The sequence below is a fragment of the Patella vulgata genome, chromosome 1 (genome assembly GCF_932274485.2).
Source record: "Patella vulgata chromosome 1, xgPatVulg1.2, whole genome shotgun sequence".
Lineage (NCBI taxonomy): Eukaryota > Metazoa > Mollusca > Gastropoda > Patellidae > Patella > Patella vulgata.
The window spans coordinates 88,788,395-88,801,389 of record NC_065879.2 but is presented as its reverse complement, the minus strand read 5'-3'; the positions used below and the strand labels follow the sequence as shown (position 1 = coordinate 88,801,389).

At 36.7% G+C, this 12,995-nt stretch overlaps 1 protein-coding gene and 1 long non-coding RNA gene across 2 annotated transcripts; one reads left to right on the top strand and one right to left on the bottom strand.

Annotated features, from left to right (window-relative positions):
• The first annotated feature begins 346 nt into the window (after positions 1 to 346).
• Positions 347 to 9,522, top strand: LOC126811167 (zinc finger protein 436). The gene is made up of 4 exons (XM_056102770.1): positions 347 to 475; positions 703 to 945; positions 4,601 to 4,713; positions 7,763 to 9,522. The coding sequence occupies exons 2-4, from the start codon at positions 741 to 743 to the stop codon at positions 9,215 to 9,217; spliced, it is 1,773 nt and encodes a 590-aa protein (XP_055958745.1). The 5' UTR covers positions 347 to 475; positions 703 to 740; the 3' UTR covers positions 9,218 to 9,522.
• A 1,102-nt stretch (positions 9,523 to 10,624) lies between these two features.
• LOC126817832 (uncharacterized) lies at positions 10,625 to 12,990 on the bottom strand. The gene is made up of 2 exons (XR_007679131.2): positions 12,605 to 12,990; positions 10,625 to 11,049 (listed from the first exon to the last, which is right to left on the bottom strand). It is a non-coding gene; the product is annotated as an uncharacterized LOC126817832 (long non-coding RNA).
• Positions 12,991 to 12,995: the final 5 nt, after the last annotated feature.

Here is a 12,995-nt window from a genome sequence, read left to right as displayed (position 1 = left end):
CCCTGGGGGTTGGGCATGTACCCAAAACAATAGTGATGATCCTTAGTATGCAAAGTTTGAAGTGGATACGTTAAGAAATGCGGTCTGAAGACGACAAACAAACAAATACAAGAAATGGGCTTGGCTCTGCCCCTGGGCGGGCAAGCACTAAAAACAATAGGCTTCATCCTTAGGGTATAAGGAATAAGTATGTAAAGTTTCAAGATGATCACTTTATATTTGTGGCCTGTAGGCGACACACAGACGCAATTATTGTCCTTTAACGCACATCGTGGGTGGGATCCACGACCAAAATTCGTATATATCCTAATACGTGCTCCGCCGGAAATGATTGTCTAAGAGAAACAAACTTCTCAACCCAAACATCATTTTAATTTCTGATCGAAAAATCGTATTTAAATCCCAAGTTAGAACCAATTTAAACTATATCTAGGTGTTAATGACAGTAGATTGTTCTCTGATTCTAGTTGACAAGGTTGGCAGAATTAACTCGGACAGTATAATTATAATATAATTATAAATGTTTTTTGGGTTGGTTTTTTTTTTTATCAAGCATTCAAGGTCACGACGACACGAGATGTAAACAGGTTTAAGGCGAGTGGTGATGGTGCAGAAGATTGTGGATGGACCCTAGCCCTATTTACATCTCTTGACAGTGAGGAAATCTGCATGAGGCCTTAATTTTTAGTACTAACCCAAAAGATTGGAGTTTGCATTTGCTATTTCTGGTTGTTGTGAAAATGCCGGGAAGCAATTGTGTTTTTGTTGGATGCTCCGCCTGCAACTCAAGAAATCGTGGCCTCTCCTTTCATCGACTTCCAACCAACAACCCTGAGTGGAAATCAGAACTATTACACATCATAAAATCAACTAGAGCGGATCCGGTCAACATCAACCGACTCACTATGTGCTCAAGACATTTTGAAGATGAGTGTTTTTTTACCTGTAAGTAATAGTAGTAGAGTAGACTGCTATATAGGCCTAAATGTAAACAAAAAAGCAATCAAAGGACTAGCGGATTTGTAGTTACTTTAAGAACTTTCTCTGATCTGACGATGTCCGCTGACAGTTCCTGTCGCTTTCTACATGTATATATAGCTGCAATATGAAAATACCGCTCATCTCCACCTCTGGTTTAAAGCTATTTTGGAATCCTTACCAAAGGATGCCAAATGAATCATTTCTTGCTACAGCTGACACACATTTGCAATAATTCAACACTATTTTCAAGCAGAATTTTGCGATTAAAATATACACAAAATACATTTCAACAGACCAGCCATTACGAGACTCGAACATGCCTAGACCGCATGGTTATTATGTCGCTAAATTCTACTTGAACAAAGTGTTGAATTATTATAAATTTGTGTCAGGTTTGATGAGAAATGATTCCTTTTGCGAAATACATGTATAAATATTCACGGTGAAAAATAGAAGGTAAGGGTTCCAAAATAGCCTGAGAACAGAGGTATGGAAGAGCAGTATTTTACCATATTTTCATATTGCTGCTATATAGAAAATGATAGGAACTGTCAGCGGACATTGTCCGATCAGATTCAGAGACAGTTCCCTGTCTGTTTGTTTTTTTTATTTAAAAAATATTCTAACTAATCTTGATATTGGCGGAAATAGTATTTTAAAGTGATAATTTCATATTTTTAAGTGATATTTTTAAAATGTATTAAAACAAAGCCTTAAAATAGATGGTATATATAAACAGTCCTACCTTTTAAAGAATAATCCTATAATTCACTATTGCCAGTTGAGAAATTGGCAAAAATATCATTTTCAACTTCAACTTTGAAGATAGCTATTCCATGGGGGGAATTGGAAGCCACGGTGGCTAGGTGGTTAAGACGCTGGCTCGCTAGCCTGGAGGTCGGGTGTTCGATCCCTGTATTGGCCAAGAAAGTTCATCTTGATTTTCCGACGTGGTTTCCCCTTGTCAGTGGTGCAGAACGGAGGGCCTGACAAGGACAGCTGTCTAGTCCTTCAGATGAAACGAAAAACCGAGGTCCCGTGTATACATTAGAATGCACGTAAAAGATCCCTTGGCAGTTGGAATTCGATATAAGAGTAGGCGATAGTGCCGCTGCCCAGGCAAAATTTCCCTCAATGTAGCACACTGTATGGCGTATGCCCGTCTTCATTAGCCCAGTATAGGAGCAGAACAGTAGGACGTTAAACCCCATTTCATTTCATTTCCATGGGGGGAATAGAAAAACAAGGGAGGTAATTGTGTTATTATTTCCGGGGTGAATGATTTTTAAGTGTTAAAATGATACCTATGATCGTATGATAATGAGTTGACAACCTATTGAGCAAAAGACATAGAAAAAATTATGTTTTGACTTTCTTAGAAAATATGAAATTCTCGCTTTAAATTCGATATTACATGTATCAATCCATTGACAAAACTGATACTTGTACTTAGCATAGTAATTAGAAGGGATCCATAGATTTTACCCTAGCTGCAATTTTTAGCCGTGATACAGTATACACTATTCAAGTCTTTGAACAAATAAAATTAGGTTCAATGCAAAATTTTCAACACCATATCTTCACAGTCTGCATGGAAATAAGTAATTTTGTTACAAATAGTGAAGAGTGGAACACTGAAATCATAATCTGATCTTACCGAACAGTTTCTCGAGTGACATGACAGCCTGTGATTCTGGTTCGGCAGCCATTTTAAACCGAACAGAAATTTTGCATAGGAGTTGGGTTTAATCAAATCATATAATTATACGGTAAGGTTTCACCTTTATTTCAATGGGAATTGGTTTTTATATGTTAATGGGGTCAGTGTTAATGGAAATTAAGGGAGTTATAGGCCAGTAACTTTTTTTAGTCAGATGACTACAAAACTTGCTCAAAGGAAGGCCTTAGGACAGTCCACTACTGTGGCTGGAGCAAGACGTAAGACATCAATAGTGAAACCATAGGTTTTACCCAAAACACCTTTAATTACACACAACACCATGTATTTTGAATAAAACAACACATTTTGATCCTGTGACTGGCAGTGTGACACAAATGTCATGAAAGGGTTGGGACTTGGGTACCTTACAAAATGGTTGGGACCTGGGAGAGAGAAATGGGGTTTAACGTCCACTCGACACAAACTAGGTCATTTCGGGGCTAACATGAAATGAAATGAAATGGGGTTTAACGTCCTACTGTTTTGCTCCGAACTGGGCTAATGGAGACGGGCATACGCCATACAGTGTGCTATGAGGGAAATTTTGCCCGGACAGCGGCACTACGGCCTACTCTTATATCGAATTCCAACCGTCAAGGGATCTTTTACGTGCACGCCAATGAGTACACGGGACCTCAGTTTTTCGTCCCATCCGAATGACTAGACAGCTGTCCTTGTCAGCCCCTCCGTCCTGCATCACTGACAAGGGAGAATCGGGGCTAACATATGGTTTTAATTTTTATTTCAATAATTCGCTTGCGCGTAGGGGTCTTTAGCAGTGGGAGGAAACCAGAGGACCCAGAGAAAACCCACGAGGTTGGACAGGCAACCCTACTCCTTGTTACGTACAACTAGGGATTCAAAAAATGGTTGGGTGAAGTTATTAGGAAATGTATTTATTTTGATTTTTATTTTTTTAATGTTATTTACATGTAGTTGATAATGAAGTCCCATGTAGATTTCTGTTATTGCATCTTGTGGGTAGGCTTTAAGTGAACAAAACTAAAGAAGTTGTGAAAGATGTGTTTACAAGTTTGTAAGTACGTAGGCCTGTCAAGGGGTGGACTGGGCCTCGGACCGTCGGACGTGGTTCAATTACAAAAAAGAAATTGACATATATAATAGCCTAAATCTGCAGAGAAAATATTTTATGAATGGGGTGTGGGTAAGATGAATCATGACTACGTAACATATCCCACACATCAGTCATTATGCATAATAGTAATAGGTCTACATCAATCTCCCCTGATGCAGGACGGAGGGCCTGACAAGGACAGCTGTCTAGCCATTTTGATGGGACGAAAAACTGAGGTCCCGTGTACACATTGGCGTGCACATAAAAGATCCCTTGATATTTGGAATTCGATATAAGAGTAGACCGTAGTGCTGCTGTCCGGGTAAAATTCCCCTTATAGCACACTGTATGGCGTATTCTCGTCTTCATAAGTCCAGTCGGAGCAGAACAGTAGGACGTTAAACCCCATTTCATTTCATTTCATTTATTTCTAGATATCCAACAATACATTGTTTATCTTAAGCAATGTTCAATGGTATTGGTACAAAAACTTTCCTAGAATTATTAATATTTACATTACAGCTGGAGGTCACATGTTCGATCCCTGCATTGGCAGAGAAAGTTCAACAGGATTTTCCAACATGGATTCCCCTTGTCAGTGGTACTGAATGGAGGACCTGACAGGGATAACTGTCTAGACATTCGCATGGAATGAAAAACTGAGGTCCCTTCTATACATTGGTGTGCACGTAAAAGATCCCTTGGCAAAATTTCCTTCATAATATGGAGTATGCCCTTCTTCCTTAGTCCAGTTAGAACAGAACAGTAGGACATTTAACCCCATTTCATTTCATTTCCTAAAATTATTGATATTTATATTACAGCTACTACCAGTACTGGAAAAATAAGAAGACGGTTAAAACCTGGGAGTTTACCTACTCGACATCTACCTGGAAAGACTACAATAACACCTGAATTACCTGCCAGGAAACCATTGGTAAGTGTCATATGTATTTTTTTCTGTACATTTCCATTACCATTTTCTTTATATACTCTTCAAAAAAAGTAGGGACATTCAGAAACAATACAAAACTGCGGAAATGCACTGCTGTTTTTATTAGAGGTAACCAGTGTATGTTAATAACAGGCCAATTGCCTACACATGAACATAAACAGTTCATATGGGCGGCTTATCTGACGGCTCCATTTCACTTGCAAAAAGATACACCGTCAAAAGTGAAAATGGACGTTTTTGATTTTTGTCTTAATAATGAGTAATTGCTCCACCAATCCTCCTATTTAACCGTTCAATCACGATTTGGGGCAATCTGACCCACTCCTCTTGCAGTGCCACGGCAATTCTTGCAGTGTTGTTGGTTGACGTTGACATCGACGAACATGTCTCCGGATCAAATTAAACGTAACACACTAAGGCAAAGATACGCTAAACAGTAAATCTTATGCAAGAACCTATAGGAAAGCAGATATGGATAGGATAAACCAGCAAGCGGCAGTTATCATCAACCCTTCCTTGAAGTGTCAAATTTGACAATGAACCCCTCCCACGTGCATGACGCTATTGCGTGTCACATGTGCAGCTCATTGGTTCTGTTGCCATTGGGGTGATAAGTTCTTCATCTGTGAACATAGTCTCAAAGCATGTCAAGTGTCTATGACTATTTATCATAAAAATTCCAAGTCAAAGAGACGATGAAACCCCCACACTCGAAAAAGTAGGAGGGCGGAAGATTCCCCTGTAACAATGTGGTCCGGTTTGGATCTCAGTGATGCATCTGAGGGAGAGCAGGAACCAGTCCGTGTAGAATAGATTAGTAAAGATAATCCCTCAGGAACAAACTAGATCAACACTGTGTGAATTTAAATCAGTATAATCTTCACCAGTGTTGATCTAGTTTGTTCCTGGGGGATTATCTTTACTAGACTATTTATCATATCACAACCTGCATAGGTATTTGCATTTCAATATCCCCTACTTTTTTTGAAGCGTATATTATAATCAGATGATATAGAGAGAGAGAGAAATGGGGTTTAACGTCCACTCGACACAAACTAGGTCATTTCGGGACTAACATATGGTTTAATTTTATTTCAATAATTCGCTTGCGCGTAGGGGTCTTTAGCCGTTGGAGGAAACCGGAGGACCCGGAGAAAACCCACGAGGTTGGACAGGCATCCCTACTCCTTGTCACGTACAACCGAGGATTCGAAATCACGCCAGTTGACTCAATGACAGGCCCTATGATACAGCACACACATGCTAACCATTCGGCTATCCAACCCCCCTCATATGATATAAGCCTACAATTTACTACAGCAGTAGGCCCCTTGAAAGGAAATTTGAAATGTTCATTTTACACAACAGAATACAACGTGATAACGCTATACTCTTCGCAAGGACATTGCGTCTCTATATATTTCTACAATAGAACATACTTCTGTGTTCCATGACATTTGAGCGTGAACATTTGCTTCGGTGCGTTCAACTTTTGATAGAGCAAATTAGAAATGTTGCCATCCTTAAATTGGATAATGATGTTATAACTTTCACGTAATCATGTACATGTACATGCGTTTATATATGATGGGGAACAATGATGTTATAACTTTTATATACAGTGGACTCTGTCACATCCAATGTCTGATCACTCTGGATTGCTGTGACATCCGACATGATTTTCATGTCCCGATTTATTTCCTTATTACTTCAGCCTGAAAATCGCTGGTAAATCCGGATTCTGTATGTTCCGGATTGCGACATCAATCAGCCGTCCCTTCACATCCAATTATCGGTGAGATTAAACTCAATGGGTGTGAAGCCAGAAAAGATTAACAAGCAATCACCAATCAATTATCGGTGAGATTAAAACACGCAAGCGCCGGTCTGAGTTGATTACTTTGATAATGTTATAAATTCTTTGTTGATTATTTTACAATTTATAATCTCTTGTAAGAGTGCGCTTGGTATTTGATTTTAGTTACTCATGTCAAATACCGCGACATTATATAAAAATTTCCCCGATTGAAGAATCATTATACATTATTGTATTCAAAATGTCTGAACATCGTGCAAAGCGTGCCCGAACTGATTTGACATTAGATGTAAAGCGGCAACTTATAGAAGATTTCGAGAAAGTTCCACAACCTGCGCAGAAGGAATTAGCCGTTAAGTATTCAATTGGCCGAGCTACAGTGTCAGACATATTAAAGCGTAAAGATGAATTTAAACAGAAGTTTGCCGATAATTTAAACTGCAGTAAGAAACGATTTTACACCATGCATTGTTATTGTTAATTATTTAATGTAATAAAATTTTTAAAGTACAGAAAGGTTTATCATTTTTAAAGGGAATACCATTCTGGTGATTCGAAGCTACAATATAAAAATACTTCCGGTTTTCGAAGTTACAGTATTTCCGGTTTTGGAGAAAGCTCGGTATTCCGACACGCTGTGTGATCCGAAATATTGTAACGATCCCGTACGATGTTAGATGTGACAGAGTCCACTGTATTACAAGAAACTAATAACGTTATAATGTTTATATATTACAGGAAACTAATGATGTTATAACTTTTATATATTACAGGAAACTAATGATGTTATGACTTTTCTGTATATTACAGGAAACTAATGATGTTATAACTTTTAAATATTACAGGAAACTAACGATGTTATAACTTTTAAATATTACAGGAAACTAATGATGTTATAACTTCTATATATTACAGGAAACTAATGATGTGATAAAATTTATATATTACAGGAAACTAATGGTGTTATAACTTTTATATGTTGCAGGAAACTAATGACGTTTAATTATAACTTTTACATATTACAGTAAATTAATGACTTATATATTACAGGATACTAACGATGTTATAACTTTTACATATTACAGGAAACTAATGATGTTATAAATTTTATATATTTCAGGAAACTAATAATGTTGTAACTTTTCTATATTACAAGAAACTAATGACTTATATATTAGAGGATACTAATGATGTTATAAATTTTCTATATTACAGGAAACTAATGGTGTTATATTAACTTCTATAAAACAGGAAGCTGATGATGATGTTATAACTTCTATAAAACAAGAAACTGATGATGTTATAACTTCTATAAAACAAGACATTAATGATGTTATAACTTCTATAAAACAGGAAACTAATGATGTTATAACTTCTATAAAACAGGATTATGTTATAACTAATATAAAACAGGAAACTAATGATGTTATAACTTCTATAAAACAGGAAACTAATGATGTTATAACTTCTATAAAACAGGATTATGTTATAACTAATATAAAACAGGAAACTAATGATGTTATGACTGATATAAAACAGGAAACTAATGATGTTATAACATACCATCAATGTACTGTATGTGATGAAATGTTTCAGCAAAAGGATCATTTAGAAGAGCACAGTAAAATACATGTTAAAGTTGAGAAACCTGATGACGTTGAAACCGTTCGTTATGATTTACAGGAAGAAACAGTAGAAAATATTTCACATGAAAACAGAACCAGTGAAAAAAGAACATTTGTCAAAAATATCTGGTTTAATAAAAACCCTGAAATAAACGTCGACAAAAAATTTGAATGTGATGTTTGTGATAAATCATTTAAGAATAATAAGAATTTAAAAGCACATGTTAATATTCATACCGGTGAAAAACCATATGTATGTGATGTTTGTGGTAAATCATTTAAGATTAGTAAGAATTTAAAAGCGCATGTTATAATTCACAGTGGAGAAATACCATTTATATGTCATGTTTGTGGTAAATCATTTAACAGAAATAGGAATTTAGCGTCACATATGACGATTCATTCCGGTGAAAAACCGTTTGTATGTAATATTTGTGATAAGCGATTTAATAAAAAACATCATCTACAGAAACATGCCCAGATTCATACAGGTCAAAAACCCTTTAAATGTGATGTTTGCAATAAATTGTTTGTTAATAAAAATGGCGTCAGTAGGCACATGCAAGGTCATACTGGCGAGAAAACTTTTAAGTGTGATATTTGTGGGAAAGCATACTGTGAAATTGGTGTTCTAAAGAGACATCTGTTAACTCATACTAGAGGAAAACCTCACAAATGTGTTTTTTGTAGTAAAACATTTACCGATAAAAGGGATTTGACGAGACATGTGGAAAGTCATATTGGAATGAAATCGTATAATTGTGAGGTTTGTGACAAGACATTTGGTCATAGAAGCAAACTGAAGGAACATGCCAGATTTCATACTGGTGATAAACCTTATGAATGTGATGTTTGTAGTTATTCATGTATTATCAGTGGGGACCTAAAGAAACACATGAGAATTCATACTGGGACGAAACCTTATAAATGTGATGTTTGTGGTAAATGTTGCTCCCAGAAGGGTAATCTTCAGACACACATGAAAATGCATACGGAAGAAAAAGAAAAAAATATCTTAATTTGTAGTAAATCACAGTCTGATTAAAATACAGATTGATATTTCGTTTCGGTTTTTTTTTTTATATAATTTTGATGACCTACATGAAGATCTTACCAGATGTAGTGGAAATTCGCATCAGGGGTCATACGAGCGGCTTTTGACCCTATGACATCAGACATTGATTAATCAATCAGTGTTGATGTTTCTAGTGGTTAACAACTTAACGCACAGTTTCGTGCATCACACACCAAGAACTCGGCGTAACAGACCGTTTCATTGGCTAATCCCTTACTTCAACTAGAATGCGGGTTATATAACAACTCTTTCAGATCCTAGTGTAGTAAATACAAGAAAACTATAAAAAACGAAGCGAAATAGGAGCTGTGTTTTAATCGGATTGAATTAATTATGAATATATAGAGGATATTTGTCGTTTTAGAGTGAATAACATATTTTATTTCATCGAGAAGCAAGAAAACTTACATTTTCACGAATGTAGAAGCATGAGTGAAAATATAAACGTTTTCTTGCTTCGAGATGAAATAAAATATGTTATTCACGACAAAACGACAAATGTTTTATTTATTTTATGATTCTACAATCATTTTAGGTAAAAACAACATGGACTACTTTGTCCGCTTTGACAACGCGGGGGGTTAGACCGCTTTACATCTTTATCTGCTTCTGGTGTATGAATACCTTTGAGAATGTAACGATCGACAAGTCGGCGTGTCGGCCATATTGTTTTCATAATTTTGTCACTAAAAAGTGTAACTCCAGAAAAAAAGTCCCGGCCGCCAGTGAAATAACAAGTTTTATTTCACTGCTAGCCAGTGGAATAACACTTTTATTTCACTGATAAAACGCGGTATTCCACTACTGATCATAAAATACATGAGGATACAATCTGTTCCACAAGAGTTGAAGCCTGAAGGTTGTGGAAGCCTTCTTATACCCCTGTCTTATGACTGACCTTTATAAGTTTAAGTATGCCTTCTACAGGTGGGGGGTTGGATGGCCGAATGGTTAGCACGTGCGTGCTGTATCATACGGCCTGTCATTGAGTAAACTGGCGTGGTTTCAAATCCCCGGTTGACGTGACAAGGAGTAGGGTCGCCTGTCCAACCTCGTGGGTTTTCTCCGGGTCCTCCGGTTTCCTCCCACTGCTAAAGACCCCTACGCGCAAGCGAATTATTGAAATAAAATTAAACCACATGTTAGTCCCGAAATGACCTAGTTTGTGTCGAGTGGACGTTAAACCCCATTTCTCTCTCTCTCCCTTCTACAGGTGACATCACATCACAGGGCGTCCATCATTGACTCTATGGCATGTGCATTGTTTTCATAAGATGTTGTTGTGTTCATAGGTCTGGACAAAATGGTGCCTTTTACTCATTTTAAATTCCCATTTACACTACATGTATATAGGAATTATTTTTTATCTAATCAAAATTAAAATACATTTATTTATTTTTCTAATACCACAAAAAAATGTTTTAGAATTTAATTTACGGATGGGAAAAAGTTAATATCACGAGCTCATCAAGTCGCATCGATGTCATCCCTCTCAGTGATTGTAGCTGCTTAGCGAATATTCACTGCTGATCAGTATGGGTAGTTGTATATCTGGTTGCAATAAAACATTAAATTTCTGGTAGATGCTTGTTAAACTCAGACTGTATATACAGTAAACTTCGCATAATTCGGATCTAAGTGGACTGACCAATTCTATCCAAGTTAAAAGAAGATCCGAATTAGCCAAAGGAAAAAAGTTAATATTTGTGGCTCATTAAGTCGTATCGATGTCATCCTTATCAGTGATTATATTGGCCTAGCGAATATTCACTGCTGATCAGTGTGGGTAGTTGAGATTCAAGCTGTAAATGAGAATTAATGGAATGAATAATTAAAGATACATTTTTGGAGATTAGATAATGAGCTGACAGTTCTCACTATAATAGTTAAAAACTAAATAAAGTAAAGGGAATTTGCTAAAAATTTCAGTTCAATTGATCCACTCTGAACCGAGATTTTAGCGATTTAATCATTGATCATCATTACTAAAGTCAGTACGATAAAAAAAATTAGTCTTGATTATCCATTTCATGATTAAATCATGAATGAAAGTTGAGCAGCAAATGGGATCCTAATTCAGTAAAGATCGCAGGCTAGCATTGACATGAAGAGTTGATTATGGTCTGGATAAGTTAATTAATGTCTAATTAATAATTTAGATAACATTTCAGGCCTAAAGAAAGAGCTGTGATGGGCAGATTTAGCTCTTGCATGATGTATGTTTTAGGCTGGTAGAGGTGGTTATTTTCAGGGCGGCAAATTCAACTATCAGGAACTCTGGTTTACTGTACGGGCTGTAGCTTAAAATATTTTACTATTAAAAAAATTGAAAAGAGTATGTTTAGTTATTGAGTTTCTTAGTCAAATGTAAAGGACACTATTGGTGTCAGCCATTATCACACTGGTTAAACATGGTCTAAATATAATTATTGCTACAATAGATGAAGATTTGAAGAAACCGAAGTGACAAAAACAAAAGGAAAACAATAGTTATCCATAACTGACTAAAGTGGGTCATGGTGGTAAGACTCTGGCTCACTAGCCTGGAGGTCGAATGTTCATCAGTATTTTCTGACATGGATTCCCCTTGTAAGTGGTGCTGGACGGAGGGCCTGACAAGGACAGCTGTCTAGTCATTTGGATGGGATGAAAAACCGAGGTGGCATGCACGTAAAAAATCCCTTGGAAGTTGGAATTCAATATCAGAGTCCGGGCAAAATTTCCCTCATAGCACACGTACTATATGGCGTATGCCTGTCTTCATTAGCCCAGTCGGAGCAGAACAGTAGGATGTTAAACCCCATTTCATTTCAGGTGGATGGCCGATTGGTTAGCTTGCACGTTGTATCATAAGGTCCGTCACTGAGTCAACTGTCGTGGGTTAGATTCCCCTGTTGTACTGACAAGGAGCAGGGTCGCCTGTTCAACCTCGTGGGTTTTCTCTGGTTCCTCCGGTTTCCTCCCACTGTTAACAGAAATAAATTGTAGTTAACAAAATTTAATATTTGTAGGCCCGACAGATATTTCTTTTGGAGATTTAATTTTCACAATATTGAAGACAGGAAGTGATTCAGTAGGCCTATTAAAGATGCCTTCCCACGTACAAAGTGGGTGATTTGATCGTATTTTTGGATTCAGAACATATTCAAACTAAACAATCTATCAAAAATTTGCAATCAAATATATCTCAAAACATTGTATTCACGAGGAAATACCCCAAGATATTACAAATCTATTTTTAGATGCCATGTTTGTCATGTAACTTGATTGAGGGAGGGCCCATTTTCAGAATATATTTGTCATGTAACTTGATTGAGTGAGGGCCCATTTTCAGAATATATTTGTTGTTATACTTACTGTCCATTTGCCATATATTGAAGCCTAAGTTAATCCTTGAATTCTGCCAACTTCCTGTTCCACTGTTTAATTGCAGGGTCTTTTGTACATTTACATGTAATCCCCTAAATGTTCCCAAAACCGCTTAACCATTCGATCAAGAAATAGCAAGTGCTGGCAGACAATAATTAAGCAACCAGGTTGCCTGTTAGTGATACCCTGACATATTTGCCCAGTGCTTGCCCCATGAGTGTTTTTCAGGGAATCCAGCAAATTTCTAATAAGATTGCCGTCTCTACTTTTCATTTATACCAAATTTGCCATAGTTTTATAGGAAATAGTTACCCTATAAATACTTTCGTGAGAATGTATCTTTGAACCCTTGTTAATTATGGAACATTCGTGTCAGATG

Excerpts from the sequence above, each read along its gene's own strand:
- LOC126811167 (XM_056102770.1), top strand. The coding sequence starts at position 741 with ATGCCGGGAAGCAATTGTGTTTTTGTTGGATGCTCCGCCTGCAACTCA. Across the intron at positions 946-4,600 it reads AGATGAGTGTTTTTTTACCT|CTACTACCAGTACTGGAAAA; the intron begins GTAAGTAATAGT and ends TTTATATTACAG. Across the intron at positions 4,714-7,762 it reads TACCTGCCAGGAAACCATTG|GAAACTAATGGTGTTATATT; the intron begins GTAAGTGTCATA and ends TCTATATTACAG.